Genomic DNA, 17,633 nt, shown 5'->3' with positions numbered 1-17,633 from the left:
AAATTACAAAAATTATCTGGGCGTGTTGGCATGGGCCTGTAGTCCCAGCTACTCAGGAGGCTGAGGCAGGAAAATGGCTTGAACCCGGGAGGCGGAGGTTGCAGCAAGCCAAAAATATTGCCACTGCACCCCAGCCTGGTGACAGACTCAGACTCCGTCCCTTAAAAAAAAAATGTAATGCAAGACTGGAAAGTTGTGTTCACAAGAGACTCTGTTGGTTCCCCTGCAGGTGGGGAGGAGCACGTGTTCGAGAATTCGCCAGTCCTGGATGAACGGTCTGCCCTCTACTCTGGCGTGCACAAGAAGCCCTTTTTCTTTGACGGCTCTGCTGAGAAACCTCCCGAAGATGACTCGGACTCTCTCACCACGTCTCCATCGTCCAGCAGCCTGGACACCTGGGGCGCTGGCCGGAAGTTGGTCAAAACCTTCAGCAAGGGAGAGAGTCGGGGCCTGATTAAGCCCCCCAAGAAGATGGGGACGTTCTTCTCCTACCCAGAAGAAGAAAAGGCCCAGAAAGTGTCCCGCTCGCTCACCGAGGGGGAGATGAAGAAGGGTCTCGGGTCCCTGAGCCACGGGGTAAGTACGGATGGTGTTTGCTTCTATGACAACCGCCGGCGCAGGCACCACCTGCTGGTGTCCCTGGAGGAGTTTCAGAGTGTGCGGAAGCAAATCCGCTTGAAGAAAACGGATACTAATTATTCCTGTTCCAGAGCTTTTCTCTGCCAGCGTCCCTCCAGAAAAGGCGTCGCCAGCACCACCTGTGACCTGCAGCTGCTCCGGCAGAAAGGCAAAGGGGGCGGGAGCTGCGGCTTCCCCGGCAGGAGGGTGCGCGGGCGCACCTCGGTCAGCGAGTTCAATATCACCTATGTGGTGGAGCGGAGCCTGTACAGCCACCTGAACCTGACCCAGCTAGTGCGGCCTGCCTCAGACAGGACCCTGAGCAAGGCTGAGAGACAGGACCTGAGGCGGTGCCTGCTGGAGGAGGATGAGGAGGCAAAGAGGAAGTGGGCCGCCACGGTCGACCGCTGTACTAAAAGGGTTCTCTTGAGAATCCACCAGAAGTCTGTGAGTCGTAAAGATGGTCCCGAGGACGGCCTTGTCATTTCTGTGATGTGCAGTCAAGCATTATGGCCTTTCTTCTGCGGGGACCGGCTTCCTCCCCTCTCTCTGCTACTCATGACGTCAGGGACCATCCCACCATCACCTTCAATTTCAAACCCTGCTTTCACTTCCAGGCACCTTTCTCCTTCTCTTCCATGTCTCCTCTTGCCAGATGAAGCTGTTTGAGTTCCCATTAAAATAAGCATTGAAGCTGATCCAGAGAGGGGCTTCCGGGATACAGGGGCGGGGTTTGGCTGCCTCTAAGGGTGGCTGTCTTGATTCTCGGCCATCGTGTCACTTGACCTCAAAGAGGCTGATTCAAAACAGAAGGGCATTTTGCCCTTGAAAGAGATGGCTTGCTCTTGGTTTTAAAATTAAAACAATAGGAGCAGGCTCATGGAAAAACTGCCATCATCACGGTCACCAATTCGGTTTTTTTTATTAGTAGAGGCAAGCAGAAAGTTCGTAAATCTAACAAAAAAAATGGGAGCTTTTTTGTTTTACTTAAGTCTGTTCAATGTTCTTATCTTTTTAAACAAATCAACATTTGGAAATGCCTTCCCCTAGCCTATAGTTTCTTCTCTATGCAGCAAGCAAGAAAGGACTCACTCTCAAAGAATAGGATGTTTTTCACTTTTAATACCAGATGATCAGAGACCTAGTAAGATTTATTTTCAAGGCATGATTTACTCTGAACTTCAGAATATAGACATTTTTCCTTCTGAAATTCCCACCTAACTTTTAGTTTGCAAAGTGGCCCATATAAAATGGTGCAAAATGAGGAAGTAGAGCTCTTGGCCCTCTGTCACCTGGCATCTTGCTTAATCTGCTCGGGACGGTTGGCTGTGGGCCCTTTTAAAGATCTGAAAAAAATAGAGTATCCTTCAATAGTGGCTTTTCCCAGGAGCCTTCACATTCATGAACAGGATGTGCTTCCCCAGACGATTGGTGTAATTTAAATTCATTCAGTCAAGTTCTGCTTTTGTGAAAGTGAAGACTGGTTGGTCAATGCCCTCCTTAAAAAGCCCTTCTCCATTGTAAAAGAATCATTAGGTCCTTCCTAGCCCCTGGGTTTTCCAGATATTTCCACATGTTGAACTTTTTCCCTAGATCTTATTTTCTGTCTTTTCATATTCATATAATTCCTGCAGCACTTTTAATACTACTGGTATGAGCAGAAACTTTTCTTCTGGCTCTTTCTGCATCCTGGCAACAGTTTTTCCTTGGTTGAGCTTTTGTTTTAAAATAACAATCTCTTTCTCACCCATTCAGCCTCTGTTTGCTCTGACTCAGATATTTTGAAAATTAACCAGTCTTAGTTTTATGTATTTATTTTTTACTTTCAGAAGTGTTCCACCCAGTTCCCCTGCTCTTGTACCTTTTGACATGACCTTGATAGAACCGACCCACTTCTTCTCTGTTAATTGATGACTCACCTCTGTGAGTTTACATCATGTAAGACTGAGAATTTTCCCAATTTGAGCACCTCGAATTGTTGATGTGCTTCTCGTGTTATTTATTGTCAGATTAATACCATAACTCCACGAGGGCTTTGTTTCTAGTTCTATCGCTGGGAGTTGTGCTAATCAGCATTGTGGGCCAGTGGTTAATTCTTCACTGACATTGAGTATGAACATCTGGGCAAGCTTATTTCCAGGCACTGCCCCCACCTAACATGGTGCTATGTAATCCCTATCCCAACTATCAGTCAGAGGCTGAGTATTTTTAAGATACTGTGAGCTTGAGACACTAATGGACAGTTTCAACACTTGCAAAAATATGTGTTTTAATAAGAACTTAAATATTTGCATATGCCTTTTCTTATAGTACAATCGAACAAAATTTTATTTTCTAATTATCCAGAGAATATAAGAGAAAGTAAGTGTTCTATCTTGCAATAGAAAGAACTTTCTAAAAAAGGGATTAATCATATTTCTTTGCTAGATTTATTTTAAAAGTTATTTTCCATTTTCCTTGTCATGTATTTCTTTCATTTTGCCTAAAAGTTTCCTTTATTCTTCAACCTCAATCTTTTTGTCTTTCAAAAATGCCGTATTTGCTTGATGAAGCCTCAGGGAAATGATAATGCTTTGTATCCATTGGAAGTGGTCACTTGTCTTGCATTTTATTTGGTCATTCAATTTTTGTTTGGGAGAACAGACATGCATGACATTTTGCAATTTTGTCCATTTTAAAATTCAACCCCAAAACATGTGTTTGCAACTGCATGAGCATTCCATTGACTAGCCCTCCTCATCCCAAGCATCGATCCAAAGCGTTTTCATAATTATCTGTACAGGAGATGTGTGAACAAAAAAAAATTCATTTAGGCTTCATTTATTTAGGTCATCAATGCCAAAGACTGGTTCATGTATTGCTTTATTTTTTATGACTCTCTTTACAGTCCATTTTCTCTTTTGAAGGAATGCTATTTAAAGAACTACTTGATCTTATAGAAAAAGTTAGAAAATAATTCAAGCAGTGTTTATTGTTAGATTCTTTGTCACTCCTCCACTGTATAAAAAAGAGTCCATTCCAGGTATCTTAGTCTATCACTGGAAGAGGTTTTAGTTATTAGGTAGTTAAGAAAACTGGTCCATTCTTTAAGTTTTTCATTTCAGAAATAAATGCATACAACAGGCATATGAAAACCTAAATGAGATTCTAATTTATTGCAGTCATAGTTTCCACATAAATTCTTTGTTAGTTATTTCATACATATCAGAAATAACTTGGGCTCCAGCGTTGCAGTAGATGCTGTATTTTAAAGCAGGGACATGCAAAAGCCATACAGTCATGAGGCATCTGGGCGCCATACTGTGTCTGTGAAGCCCTGAGTCACAGGAAAGGAACTAGAATAAAGTCACTGCTTTTGCAAGAAAGAGGAAACGTACATGGCATTATAAGCTGGAAAGAGAAAGTTAATGTTAAAAATTAGCCTTGAGAGGTAGTCATAACGTTGGTGAATATATTGGTGTAGAAAGGTTGTTCTCTTTCTATAGAATAGAGGTCCAGTGAAATTGACTATAAAAGAAATCAGATTGCCCGTTGATATTTAATATAGAATTAGGATAATGTCTATTAGAAAACAAGTCGGTAGTAGATTATTTAAAACAGCAACAACAGCAGCAGCAGCATTGGTGAAGAACAGCAGCTTTGAGACATCCTGATGTTGGTTATCTTGAAATGCTTCTTATCTCCTGGCCCAGCCCTCTACCCTCCTGGCCATCTCTCACTTTGTGGCCCATTCCTGGAATGCTCCGGTTTTATGGTTGAACTCCCAGATTAGACTGTAAGGCCCAGAACGAAGCTCCAGCCCTGCCTTTGCATATTTATAATGTGAACTAAGCCTCAACTTCAGTATAACAGCTGCCAGGGTGACTATCACATTCTCAGGACAGCCTTAATGAAAAGTAATGGAAGAAACCAACATTCATAGAGGGTCTACCTTGTGCCAGGCAGTGTGCTAGAAGGTTTCAAATATTATATAAGTGTTATTTGAATAATGAAGAATCTAAAGCTCAGAGAGTGTAAGCAAGTGCTTTACCTGAGATCACACAGCAAGTAAGTGGGAGAACCAGGATTTGCATCTACATTTCTGTGATTTCAAAAACCTAAACATTCTCCTTCTAGGATGTTTTTACTTTCTTAATTCAGTAAATTTATATATATGTATAATGTTTAATATGCTTATATGAATTTAATGTGTATATTTTATTATATGTTTATACATATATAAACATATTAAATAAGCAATGCTTATAGTGTATTAGGTTGGTGCAAAAGTAATCACAGTTTTTGCCATTAAAAATAATGGCAAAACTGTGGTTACTTTTGCACCAGCCTAATACATTGTACTTTTCTGTTCATTTCTTCCATGTAATAGCTGTTCATTAGAGTTCTCTGAGAAGCTGGTAATACAAAATATTGAAGCCTGAATCTGCAATTAAACTTTTATAACTGACTTTTTTTTTTTAAAGATAATTAATTGTAACAACATCAATGTTTGTTGCGGGGAGCGGGGTGGTCATTCAGTGGCCTTTACTAGAAAAACAGCAGCGAACTTGAACCAAGTTCTGCAAATACCAAATCACTGAGATTTAAGCAGTTCCATGAAGTTTGCAACCACCTAAAAGGATGAGAAAGTTTTCATTCTTTATAACATCAGCATTTTTCCTATTGAAATTAAAGAGTGGTCAAAGGCAGTCACTGAATCAACCGTTTTCTTTCTGGACAAATGTGGCATCTTCATTCACTGAGAGAAAATGGTCATCGTTCATTAACTTGGGCAGTTAGATGGGAAAGTTACCAGCATTTTTGGCTAGGATGGGGAAGCAACGAGTGAGTAATTCTCTTGGCCTGATTGGACAACTGTAAACATAACCTTCCCCCCTTCCCCCTTCTCAGCGATTGAAAACTAAACAAAACAAAAGTCTGTTTGAAAAGCTTGCTGTTGGTGTCAGAGCCGTGGGATTTCAGACCTGGGTTTCCAAGATGCCTGAACACATGGCTCCTCTAACATATATCCCTTCATTATCTCTACTGAATGCAGCAGATGTTAGGGGAAGTTCTGTGCTAGGGACAGGGAATCTCACAGCACTGGACTCATGGAGGGTTTTGTTGTTGTTTGGGCTTTTGTTAAGTGGTTGGTTTCTGCATGTTAAGGGGATTCTAGGCTTCTGGGGCAGGCAAAGTTCCAGTGGCCCCGAAAGGGATAAATGAGTGAAGTTTCCTCACGACATGAATCATGTGTTTGTTTCTCATCATTTCTCGTTTTCTCCGTTCATCCTGTGTGTGTATTTGTGATGCAGAGATGTTCCGCAAATGGGGGCTTTTGGGTTGGAGGACTGTGGGCTGGCTTAAGCGTAACTGGAGTTTTCCTGCCCTGCCCTCTTTTCCACAGAGAACCTGCAGTTTTGGAGGATTTGACTTGACGAATCGCTCTCTGCACATTGGCAGTAATAACTCTGACCCAATGGTGAGTAACGTCAGAGGAAAGCAAAAGATTTGGATTCAGGCGATGAGGCTGACAATAGTTGACCCTTGAGCATCTTTGAGAATGGATACTGGGTAATGTTTTCCTTAGTAATCCTGAATCACATTTAGAAAAAAGCTCTATTTCACTCATCTTACAGACTCCACTGTTCCACATGCAGTGAATGGTGACCACTCTCACCGCCATCCCCTTCCTTGAGAGTAGCACAGTTCCTTTAATGCCTTTGCTTCTGGTTTTCTTCAAATAACAAATCCAGATAAGTCTGGCTTCTGTGGTCTGAGTCATTTTGCACACGGCCTTTTCTTCTTGCTAGTTGCAAGCATGTAACTACTACGCACACATTGCCATGAAGTGGAGCCCTGTGATTTGGGCCCCAAGAGTATGTGGTGGCATTTTGGGACATCAGTCTTATTACGAGCCCAGTACCTGGCCCTGCCTGGCCTATACTAAGCCTAGAGTTTTGTGGCCTGGGGTGTCCTGGAATGAACCCAGTCTCTGTGGGGCCAAAGCAAACCAGACCCCTCAGGTCCCAGGTGTCTGCCCTCTCAGACCTGCTTCTGGGTCATGGTCTAGGGACAGGCCATCACGGTGGTACACACATTTTGTTCCCTGAAGTTTGCTTTCTCAGACCCCAAGGGTGAAGGTGAGTCTTACAGCTTGTCCCTTGTTTGTGTCATAAAACTGTAAAATGAAGATTTCATGTTTTATATTTGTTATGTTCATAGGTCAGCTAAAATACCCACCTGGGATATATATGAAGTGTTTTGAAAATTTCCTGGAAGAGAATTAAACTCTTTTATTTGGCTATCAAATTATATTGATTCTAAAGCCAATAGTTGTTTTTTTTTTGAGACGGAGTTTCTCTCTTGTTACCCAGGCTGGAGTGCAATGGCGCGATCTCAGCTCACCGCAACCTCCGCCTCCTGGGTTCAGGCAATTCTCCTGCCTCAGCCTCCTGAGTAGCTGGGATTACAGGCACACGCCACCATGCCCAGCTAATTTTTTGTATTTTTAGTAGAGACGGGGTTTCACCATGTTGACCAGGATGGTCTCGATCTCTTGACCTCGTGATCCACCCGCCTCGGCCTCCCAAAGTGCTGGGATTACAGGCGTGAGCCACCGCGCCCGGCCAAAGCCAATAGTTTTATGCTGTTGATCTTTTTTAGAAATGGAGAAAGTGTGATTCTTTTTTTTTTCTTTCTCAGGGAAAAGTTTTGTGTGTTTTTTTTTAAATGCAAACTAGAATGAGAGAAGACCACAATCTAGTTTGTAAAGAGAAGGAAATTTACACACTGAGCTCTTTAGTGATGGAAATCCAATCAGATGTTGCTCTGAGCTTTCACCATTTGTTCTAACCTCTTTCCCAGGACAATTCAGTAGTAGTATCCCTGTCTTCGTCCCCCACTGATGGGATTCATGAACATTGATTCATGCAAATCACCCTTCACTGATGAAATGCAGTCCCCTTGGGTGTTAAAAATAGTGGAAAAAATATAACCAAATAAGAATGTATTAAAAGTAAGTAAAATTAAAAGTGACTCACACCTCACTTTAAGCAAACAAACAAAAAGCCCCATAGTCAATTCATCAAAGAGATAAATAACAGCACTGAGTTAACACAAGAAAACCTTCAAGATCCTAAGGAATGCCAATATTTCTGAGAGCTAGGAGGTGGATGGTTGAAACAGTAAAACCTGCTCCGGCCTTCATTTTCTGTGACTAATAGTACTTGCAACATTTTGTTTTACAGGGTAAAGAAGGAGACTTTGTGTACAAAGAAGTCATCAAATCACCTACTGCCTCTCGCATCTCTCTTGGGAAAAAAGTGAAATCAGTGAAAGAGACAATGAGAAAGAGGATGTCTAAAAAGTACAGCAGCTCTATCTCTGAGCAGGTATGCAGCTCCCTGCTAGAATGTTCCCTTGGTTCTTCCTGACAGGAAATGCTGAAGATGGCCCTTTTGAGATTTTTAATGGAGCTAAATACACATATTCCTTGGCATTAATCTGCTGCAAGTCCGTGCTTTATTTATGTAGAGAAACACTGAATTCAACACACGTTTATTAAGTACTTTGGACTATTCAGCACTGTGCTTGGTGCTAGGAATGCAAAATACAGGACTTGCCTTCTGTGTCTAGATAGAGGTAGACATGTAAAGAAATGGTTATTCTTTAGTGCAATAAGCATTGTAAATTTGAACACAAAGGAAGGATTTTATTTTCTAAACTATGCGTTGCTACCAAATGGATGTGAGCTGAATCAAACCCGAAACAATTTTTTTTTTTTTTTGGAACAGCAGCCTTGTCAATCATAGCATAAGTTGTTCTAGAAGCACAGATCCTCAAAGTTCTTCCTGGGTACCAGACTTTGGTAATAATGTTTCTGAGAGGGGTGTTTTCCCTCATTGGCCCTATCTGTGGCCATGAAGGAAGGTATCACAGAATTGATTTTTCCCCTCTAGATCTATAATTTCATTGCTAGAAGCATGACTGTTTTGTATCTTAATTGCATGGGTGGAGGGAGTAAAGAGAGTTGGAGAGCTGGGCCTCAAGGTAATTTTGACCATTCAATTTTCAAAACACTCTCCTCTGTCTGGCACTGTATAGCACTCATTTTGTAGCCTGTTGAAGTGCCTGTGTATGAGCTGGTTGTCTGCTTGAAATACGTAGGTAATGCACTTTATCTTCCAAATACAAACAGCAGGGAAAGCAGACATTTTTGCTCAGCTGCTGCTCTCTGGTGGGCACAGTGAGCTAAAACAAAGCATCGCTCCATGCAAGTGACTGAACACCACCAGCCAGCCGACACCTGCCTCACTTTGATTCAAACAAAGCCTGCTTCGCTTGATTACAGTGGTTCTCATGGGGAAGTGGGGAGAGGGTACCATTTCGCTCCTCGGACCCTGGGCCAGTGTCTTTCCATGGTCACACTGGGTTGGGGTGAAGCGGAGTGGATGTTGCCAGCATCCAGGGCAGCAGTGCCCAATCTTTTTGGCACTAGGGACTGGTTTCCTGAAGACGGTTTTCTCACGGAGCTGGGGCGGGTGGTGGTTTTGGGATGATTCACACGCATTACATTTATTGTGTACTTTATTTCTGTTATTATTACATTGTAATATATAATGAAGTAATTATACAACTCACCATAACATAGAATCAGTGGGAACCCTGAGTTTGTTTTCCTGCAACTAGATGGTCCCATCTGGGGGTGATGGGAGACAGTGACAGATCATCAGGCATTAGATTCTCCCAAGGAGCACACAGTCTAGATCCCTCGTGTGTGCGATTCACAACAGGATCCGTGCTTCTATGAGAATCTAATGCTACTGCTGATCTGACAGGAGGTCGAGCTCAGACAGTAATGCGAGTAATGGAGAGTGGCTGTAAAAACAGATGAAGCTTCGCCTGCTCACCCGCCACTCACCTCCTGCTATGTGGCGCAGTTCTTAATAGGCCACGGAGGAGTACTGGTCCATGCCCCGGGAGTTGGATGCTGATCTGGAGGATAGACGCCAGGGACACTGCTAAAGCATCCTAGCATACACAAGACAGTCCTCACAGCAAAGAACTGTGCATTCAAAATCATCAGTGCTCAGGCTGAGAAACTGTGGCTTATAAGCCCTGCAGGGGATGTCTGGGCTACCTTCAGTGTCTCTTATCCAGGATTTTTTTCTTTATTTTTTTCATTCTCTTGTCCCTATGGGTGAGGGAGTGATAGTGATTCTATATTTCTATATTGAATATTATATTCTATATTGGAGCAGTCAGCTTGCTAGTGAAAGCATGCTACTAATTTAAAGCACTTTATTAAGTTTGCTTTTCCCCAAAATTGAAACAGCTACTAAAACTGTTAAGCTTATGTTCCAAGAGGCTTTCTGCTTTATGGATCATAAGATCAGAATTTTAATGTCAATTTGACATTTTTCTATAATTTTACTATAATATAGCAATCTTACGTGCTTAGGTCTATTTTTTTAAAGCAGTCATTTTATGTAAGTTAAGGAATAAAAGAAATAACTGATCATTATAAACTTTTTGTAAAGCAAAAAAATAATGGAAAGCTTTGTGTATGGTTTGTTGTTGTTGTTGTTGTTGTTATTTTTGAGACAGAGTCTCACTGTGTCACCCAGGCTGCAGTGCGATGGCGTGGACTCGGCTCACTGCAACCTCTGCCTCCCAGGTTCAAGTGATTCTCCTACCTCAGCCTCCCGAGTACCTGGGAATACAGGCGTGTACCACCACACTGGGCTAATTTTTGTATCTTTAGCAGAGACGGGTTTTCACTGTGTTGGCCAGAAGGCGGGTCTCAAACTTTTGACCTTGTGATCCACCCCACTCAGCCTCCCAAAGTGCCGGGATCACAGGCATGAGCCACCGTGCCCGGCCTTGTGTGGTTGTTTTCAAAAAAAACTTTTTAGTAAATATACCAACCCTTATGGTAGGGATGTTTGTTTTCTCTGATACTGCTATATGCCCAGCACTTGGGGTAGTTCCTGCTATTGTAGGTAATCCATAAACATGTCATGAATACTTTAACAATTTTAAAAAGCATTTGAAAATATATCAGAGATCCACATTTACGATTGCTATTTTTCAAATGCGTACTTTTTTCAGAAGCATTACAAAAGATTTTGATGGGAAAAAATTATTTATTTTATAATGCAGAAAGGAGGAATGAATTCTTTTTTCTTTTTAAGAAATTCATACTTCGTAGCTTCAGTAACTTCCTAATATCTGTTTTTCCTCGTTGCTTTTGAGGTCGCTTGCTCACTTTCCTTACATTTAAAGCACTAATGTGTGTTGGATCAGAAGCTGCTATTGCTGATGTCCTCAGATGTTTGCAGGGCCTGCGGAGCTGGGTTCAGGCCCTTCTGATGATTCGGCAACATGCAAATAGCAGGTTTCATTTAGTTGGTTTTGTGCTCACATGGCTATGGCCATATGAAGTATGCCAGAGACTTTTCTATTTTGGCAAGTAAACAGTTCTCACTGCAAACTTTCCGAAGTGTGATATTGTCTATTGATACAGCACCACGAATCCAATAAGCGTGCTATACTGGAATGTGCAAACGAGGAGCCGCTGAGCGGGTAATAATTAGCTACCCAAAATGCAGAAAGTACTTCTGAGTCACTCTCATCAGGATTCTGATCTGAAAGAGACTTCCCAGCTTTTTACTGACAACACTTTAGAAAAGTGAAAAAAGCTAAAACTTCAGAGTGACATATGGAAATTTTATTGTAGACTGGAAAATAGTATGTTTGCTGTATATTTGGGTTTTTATTTTGTACTTCTTTAGCCAATGCCAATAATGTATAAATAGAAACAAGAATCTGGCCAATTTTTTTTTTTTTAACGAATGTTTTTTTAAAAGTGCAAATGTTTCCCATCCAAGTAGATTAAATTTCCTCTGACTACACTTCCAGGTATTCCATTAGTCATGGATTGTACTTGATCTACATTTGAAATCCAGCCTTGTTACTGGGCTTTTGTGTATGCTGAGTCTCTAAGCCTTTTATTTTTTCTTGGAGGTTTCAAGAATACCTATTTGAGAATGAGACATAATATTTGAGTGCTTAATAAATGGTAACATTGGCCACGACTTAAAGCAGGGATGTAGGCTTAAAAGGAGGAGAATACTGGGTATAGAATCAAATGTGGGTATAGATTGATTTGACTGATTTCATTGAAGACCAAGTCACTGAGAATTACAAGACAACGTCTGTTCACTCTGATGAACTTTTTCATTTTGTTGAAACCCATGGCAGGACTCAGGCCTTGACGGAATGCCTAGCTCCCCTCCGCCTTCGCAGACTGACCCAGAACACATGGAGAAGCCCAAGCTCAAGGCTGGAGGTTCTGTAGAAAGTCTTCGGAGTTCTCTGAGCGGGCAGAGCTCCATGAGTAAGTCTACTTTGTCATTGTGGATTATTTTCTTTGGAGTCAATGTCTGACATATGCTGAGCATGAGGTTCAGGTAATTTCAAGGTGAATAAGACCAAGTCCTGCCCTTCAGGTGCTATTAGAAATCAGACCTGCAAACTCTCTGGACTCAGAGTCGTGTTTGTTTATTAGTAGACATGCTGCAGCAGCCCAAAAGAGGGGGTGATAAATTTTGATTGGAGACCATAGGGAAAGCATCTCAGAAAAAGGATCTAGAGAGCAGGGGAAAGAAGCCAGGGAGACAAGCATATGAAGATGACCAGCAAAATAAAGGGGGTAGGGAAGGGAGTGGAATTTTATATGTGACTGGTAAGTTTTGTTCAGATAGTTCAGGGCCAGTGGTAGTTGGAGTCGGCTGAATGATAAGAAGAAAAAGAACAAGTTTTTATTTTATTTTATTTTTATTTTTTGCGATGGGGTCTCACTGTCTTCCAGGCTGGAGTGCAGTGTTGTGATCTCAGCTCACTGCAACCTTTGCCTCCCTGGCTCAAGGAGTCCTCCTGCCTCAGCCTCCCGAGTAGCTACACTACAAGGGCACGCCACCATGCCTGGCTAATGTTTTGGTGTTTTTTTGTAGAGATGGGGTTTTACCAGGTGGCCCAGGCTGACTGAACTCCTGGACTCAAACGATCTGCCCGCCTGGGCCTCCTAAAGTGCTGGGCTTACAGGGGTGAGCCACCGTGCCCCAGGACCAAGTTTAAACCTACCACTTTAACTTCTTACCCTTGGGCAAGTGACGTGACCGCTCTGAATTTGTTTCCTCATATGTAAAATGGTTAGGAAGAGTGCATTACCACTGAGAGGTCACGAACGTTAAGAGCAGGGTCTAGTTCCTGGTCCTGCCGTGTCCTCCACGCAGGAGCCTCCGTGCCACGTGGATTCCCAGCTCATAAGGGTAACTTGCTGTGAGTCCCCTGTCCTGTGAGGAGCTTAGGGATAACAATCAGAGAATTCCTCACTGGGCCCTGCTCTGGTTCTGACATAGGGTTGTAGCTCAAAGCTTCCTCTCTCTGGGCCTTCGTTTCCTAATCTGCCACGCCTTCAGTACCTTTCTGCTTTGCTGGGTGGGAAATCTGTAGCTACCCTTGTTCTTCCTATACAGGTGGTCAAACAGTGAGCACCACCGATTCCTCAACCAGCAACCGGGAAAGCGTCAAGTCGGAAGATGGGGATGACGAAGAGCCGCCTTACCGAGGCCCGTTCTGCGGGCGTGCCAGGGTGCACACCGACTTCACCCCCAGTCCCTATGACACAGACTCGCTCAAGCTCAAGGTATCTCTCTTGCTGGCCTCAGAGCAGCTAACTGGGTTCTCCCGTTTCTCTAGGAGGCTGTCTTGCCTTCTTCCTGTTGAATGCTGGGCTTCTGTCGTACAGACTGCACAGTATCTTGGCTACCTTGCTCACTGGTCTCCTCTGCAGTGAAAAACACAACAGGACCCTGCCAGCCCACAAGGCAGAGGGTCTTGTGTTAATCCCTGGGCCATCATCAATTTATTCCTTTGACCCTGTCTTCTGACCTCAGCTTCCCTTTAGAATTTCCGTTGCACACCCTCCCTCTCCCCGCACTGACTCCAGCCCCACACACCTGATTTCTGTGTTTTCTCCATCTGAAGAAAGATTTCTGCCTTCTGTGTGCACAGAGATACATTTATGGGACAGATGAGGTTCCACAAAGTGTGTGCAGCCCTAACAGGGCAGGGATCGCCTGGTTCGGACTGGTGGGGAGTGCCTTCTCCAAGAAGTGGGAGCACTCTGAAGCGGGAAGGCGTTCAGAGTGCCGGGTGGGCTTCCTGGCTCAGAGCACCAGGGGTACCCCAGGCACCCCTGGTCCTGCAGGACAGGAGGGTGGAGGGGCTGTGACCGGAGGCCTGCATGGAATTCCTTACAGTCAGAGACACCTGTCTGGCCTCTGCCGAGCTCACAGTTACATCCTATGTGGGTCACTCAGAAGGGTGACTTGTGGGACCCCGATTCTGGCCTTTGCGGCATCTTCATTTCTACGTAACCTGTGTATCTGCCAGATTCATGATTTGTACATTCATGGAATGTACCTAATGGAAAGATCTTTGCTCCCTGGGCCACAGAAAGGCGATATCATTGATATAATCAGCAAGCCGCCCATGGGGACCTGGATGGGCCTGCTGAACAACAAAGTCGGCACGTTCAAGTTCATCTACGTGGACGTGCTCAGTGAGGATGAGGAGAAACCCAAGCGCCCCACCAGGAGGCGGCGGAAAGGAAGACCACCCCAGCCCAAGTCTGTGGAGGATCTCCTGGATCGGATTAACCTGAAAGTCAGTCGCTTTTGATTCTTGCCACACACTACTCCCTCGTGGCCTTTTTCTTTCCTACACTAAGCAAGTGAGGGCATTTTTAGGGTAGGGTCGGGGCTGATCTGTGTGGTCCAATAAGGGCGGCCCATTACTATGATGAGCATGCGTTATTCTACAGAAAAAGTGACTGGTTTTCTAACACTGCCTTGGACCTCGGCTGTGGGTGACAGCAGAAGCCCCGGGTCAGAGCTTCCTGCTGGAAGGGCTCTAAGCTGAAACCCCTGGCACCTCGCCCGCAGGTAGCTCCACGGGCTGCAAAGAAACTCTGCTCCCACCTCTCTCCCACCATCACTGCCAGCATCTAGTAGCGCCAGTCTGCAATGAGAGACTGTGCTTCCTCTTTGCAAAACTCTTGATCCTGAGGAATTAAAAGCTGGATTTTAATAGCTCTGTAAATGAAGGAGGAGTCTCCTCTGTTGTGGGCTCTGCGGAGGTACAGGAATTAGCTCTTATCAAGGGTACAATTATAATGCAAGCCAGCGGAATCCATCACAGCCTATGATGTACATCTTCCTAACCCATGATTAATAAAACACCCTGCTTGCCTGCTGAGCTGGAGGACTGGGACGTACAGGATCCATTGCAAATGATACTTACTAATCTTTTGATTAGCATAACGATGACTATGGGAAAAGCGCGCGGGGGTGGCAGGCTAGTTGTTGCCAGTGTTATGGTGTGGCTGGGCTGGCTGACTCCCTTCTGTCTTCCTTCTCCCTCTCACAGGAGCACATGCCCACTTTCCTGTTCAATGGATATGAAGATTTGGACACTTTTAAGCTGCTGGAGGAGGAAGACTTGGATGAGTTAAATATCAGGGACCCGGAACACAGAGCTGTTCTCTTGACAGCGGTGGAGCTGTTACAGGAATATGACAGTAAGTCCCTGTACACACAGAGATGTTCCCCGTGAGGTCCGCCACAGCAGGCCCCGCCTACGCTGCCCGCGTGTGCTAGGTCCCTGGAGTCACTTATTCTGTCCTGTTCTTTCCAAAGCCAAGCTCAAACAGCACAAAGCCATGAATTCCCAGGGCAGACGCGGGAACAAAAGAAAGCCTCCTGTGCCGCCGCTACCTTTCCGGGCGTGTTTCTAGATGATAGTTGATGATCCTGCACCAAGTGTCTGCAAGAATGGAATGACCGTTTTCCCAAGAAATGGGTAGATTCCCCTGCAGGCCATTAGGACAGTTGACCATAAAAGTGACTGACCAGCTGGGAGTTTTTTGCCCAGCTAAGGGGTGATTACTTCTCAGAGCACACAAGGAATTTTGTTCTTATTGCGTAGACTGGTTGGTGAATATATGAGATTCGTCAGCTTTCGTTATGTCTCTCTGCAGTGAATATGTAGAGCACAGAATTCCACATTAATTGGCCTACAAATTGCCAACCTAAATGATAGCTTATTTTTACAGCCTGTGAACAGGATTATCAGTGAGCTCACAGCTTTTATGAAGTCTATTTCGATATACCATATCCTTTGCTCCATTAACTTAGTCTTATCTTGCTCTGTATTTTTCAATCTGACATCAAAAATATCCCTGAACTCATTCATCTTAAAGGAGTATCCTTTCCAGTTACTGAGTTCAAATGCGTTTTCTTTCAAGGACTCTGCTTCAGAGATATCAGTAGCTAATAGCATTTCTGTTGCTAAAAGACACGCCAAAACCATGGTTAATAGTGGAAAAAAGAATTATACATTACTGAAATGTATCAGGCCCGAGAGACAATGGAAGCAAGTGTTGTTAGGTTAAATTCACTTCCGCTAAATAGGCAGTCCCTCTAAATTAACTGATAAGATAGAGAAACACACACCATCAAATAGATGTCTGAGCCTAAGATAAACAGGCTGCCCTCAGGGATAGATTTGGAGGGTTGTGATTCACAGTTAATATCACTTTATAACCAGGTCTTTTTAGTGTTTGAGTCCCCGGGAGACACGTTGGGGTCTGTGGCCAGTAAAGAACCTGCACAGTGACTGGCGTACCCTATCAGCTCGATTAGTGTGAATTAATATGAAATAATCTATTGTCCTGCACCACATCTGCCCAGCGGCATAGCTCACTGGCTGTTCCTCATTCACCAAGAGCAGCTGGTGTATATAGACTCTCTGTCACATGTCCTTTATCATCCACAGAATAGGAGGAAGAAAGCTAAGTCCTGAGTGTAAGGCAGGGATCTGTGCTTAGACTGTTCCATGCCATGTTGGTTCGGAACCATCATCCCTCCTGGAATCACATCCTGAGTGTTTTGTACCAAGGGGCATTTTGTAGGAGGGTATCTTACCCATCAGGTGGCTAACCTGGAGAGTGAAGAATGTTTGCCCCTTCAAACATCCCATTTTGGATCTACGCTGCTCTTTTGTTGAGAACTTCCCTGATATATAAGGTGGACTTCCTTTTATTGGCTCTAAAACAAAGGCTTCAAGGTTCCAGAGGTACCAATTAGTGCCAAGAGTCAGAGTCCAGACTTTTCCTAGAGCTATAGGATTTTACATCCAGTACAGTTAAAAGTCATCATGGCTAAGAAGTAGTGCCTCTACTGATAACTTAGAGAAACATGATAGGTTTCTGTCAAACTGAATTTCTGTACACTAGAGAGATACAGAGGTGTGTTGAGATCTTTGAAGATATGCAGGGATCTTGAAAGTTTTCTAGATTAGCCATCACTGAGAGCAAAAAGCACATCTCCAGCACTGCTTGGAAGTCATCCCATCCAGCCTTCCTTGAAGCGTGAGAAAATGCCAGCCTTCACATAGGGTTCCATTGGGAAAAGACTAATTGTCAGATGGCTGTTCCTGACACCAACCTCAGACCTGCTATCTTAGGTCTGGCAAATGAACGCGTCTTACAAATTGCTAAAACAGTTTTTACTTGTGGTAAAATACAGATAACCTAAAGTTTGCTGTCTTAACCATTTCCAAGTATAAACAATAACTTTTATAAGAATTCTAATTAGGCATTATTTCAAACCTGCAGAAAAGTACAGAGGAAAAGAAAACAAACATATGTATGTACATGCTAAAGTTAATATTTTGCCATATTTTTTTCTTTAGCTCTTGCATTTTAAGAAATATGGTGTAAGCCCATGTAAAGTCCTGCTTTCAAAGAATCCCATTCCCTTCCCTTCTTTCTCAAGGGAACTGCTCCCTGGGCAATGGTATGTGCCCTTGGGTACCACTACCTTTTGCTGTTGGAATAGCTCGTATGTATCTTAGCATATTTGTGTGTGTGTGTGTGTGTGTGTGTGTGTGTGTGTGTGTGTGTGTGT

The 17,633-nt window shown here is 43.6% G+C and overlaps 1 protein-coding gene across 8 annotated transcripts in view; it reads left to right on the top strand.

Annotated features, from left to right (window-relative positions):
- Positions 1 to 17,633, top strand: part of SASH1 (SAM and SH3 domain containing 1) — a 1,049,232-nt gene that overhangs the window by 1,016,637 nt on the left and 14,962 nt on the right. For 5 of the 8 annotated variants that reach the window (XM_032274338.1, XM_032274344.1, XM_032274340.1 and 2 more), the window contains 7 exons: positions 230 to 1,065; positions 6,005 to 6,079; positions 7,848 to 7,991; positions 11,863 to 11,998; positions 13,140 to 13,309; positions 14,122 to 14,331; positions 15,094 to 15,244. In XM_032274338.1, coding sequence (XP_032130229.1) covers positions 230 to 1,065; positions 6,005 to 6,079; positions 7,848 to 7,991; positions 11,863 to 11,998; positions 13,140 to 13,309; positions 14,122 to 14,331; positions 15,094 to 15,244 — 1,722 coding nt within the window. The remainder of the gene's footprint in view (positions 1 to 229; positions 1,066 to 6,004; positions 6,080 to 7,847; positions 7,992 to 11,862; positions 11,999 to 13,139; positions 13,310 to 14,121; positions 14,332 to 15,093; positions 15,245 to 17,633) is intronic. The other 3 variants (XM_032274343.1, XM_032274342.1, XM_032274345.1) reach the window with 1 other exon arrangement.

This window comes from Sapajus apella, unplaced genomic scaffold, assembly GCF_009761245.1.
Source record: "Sapajus apella isolate SASKATOON/1434 unplaced genomic scaffold, GSC_monkey_1.0 scaffold6, whole genome shotgun sequence".
Classification (NCBI taxonomy): domain Eukaryota; kingdom Metazoa; phylum Chordata; class Mammalia; order Primates; family Cebidae; genus Sapajus; species Sapajus apella.
This window is presented reverse-complemented; position numbering and strand designations above follow the sequence as displayed.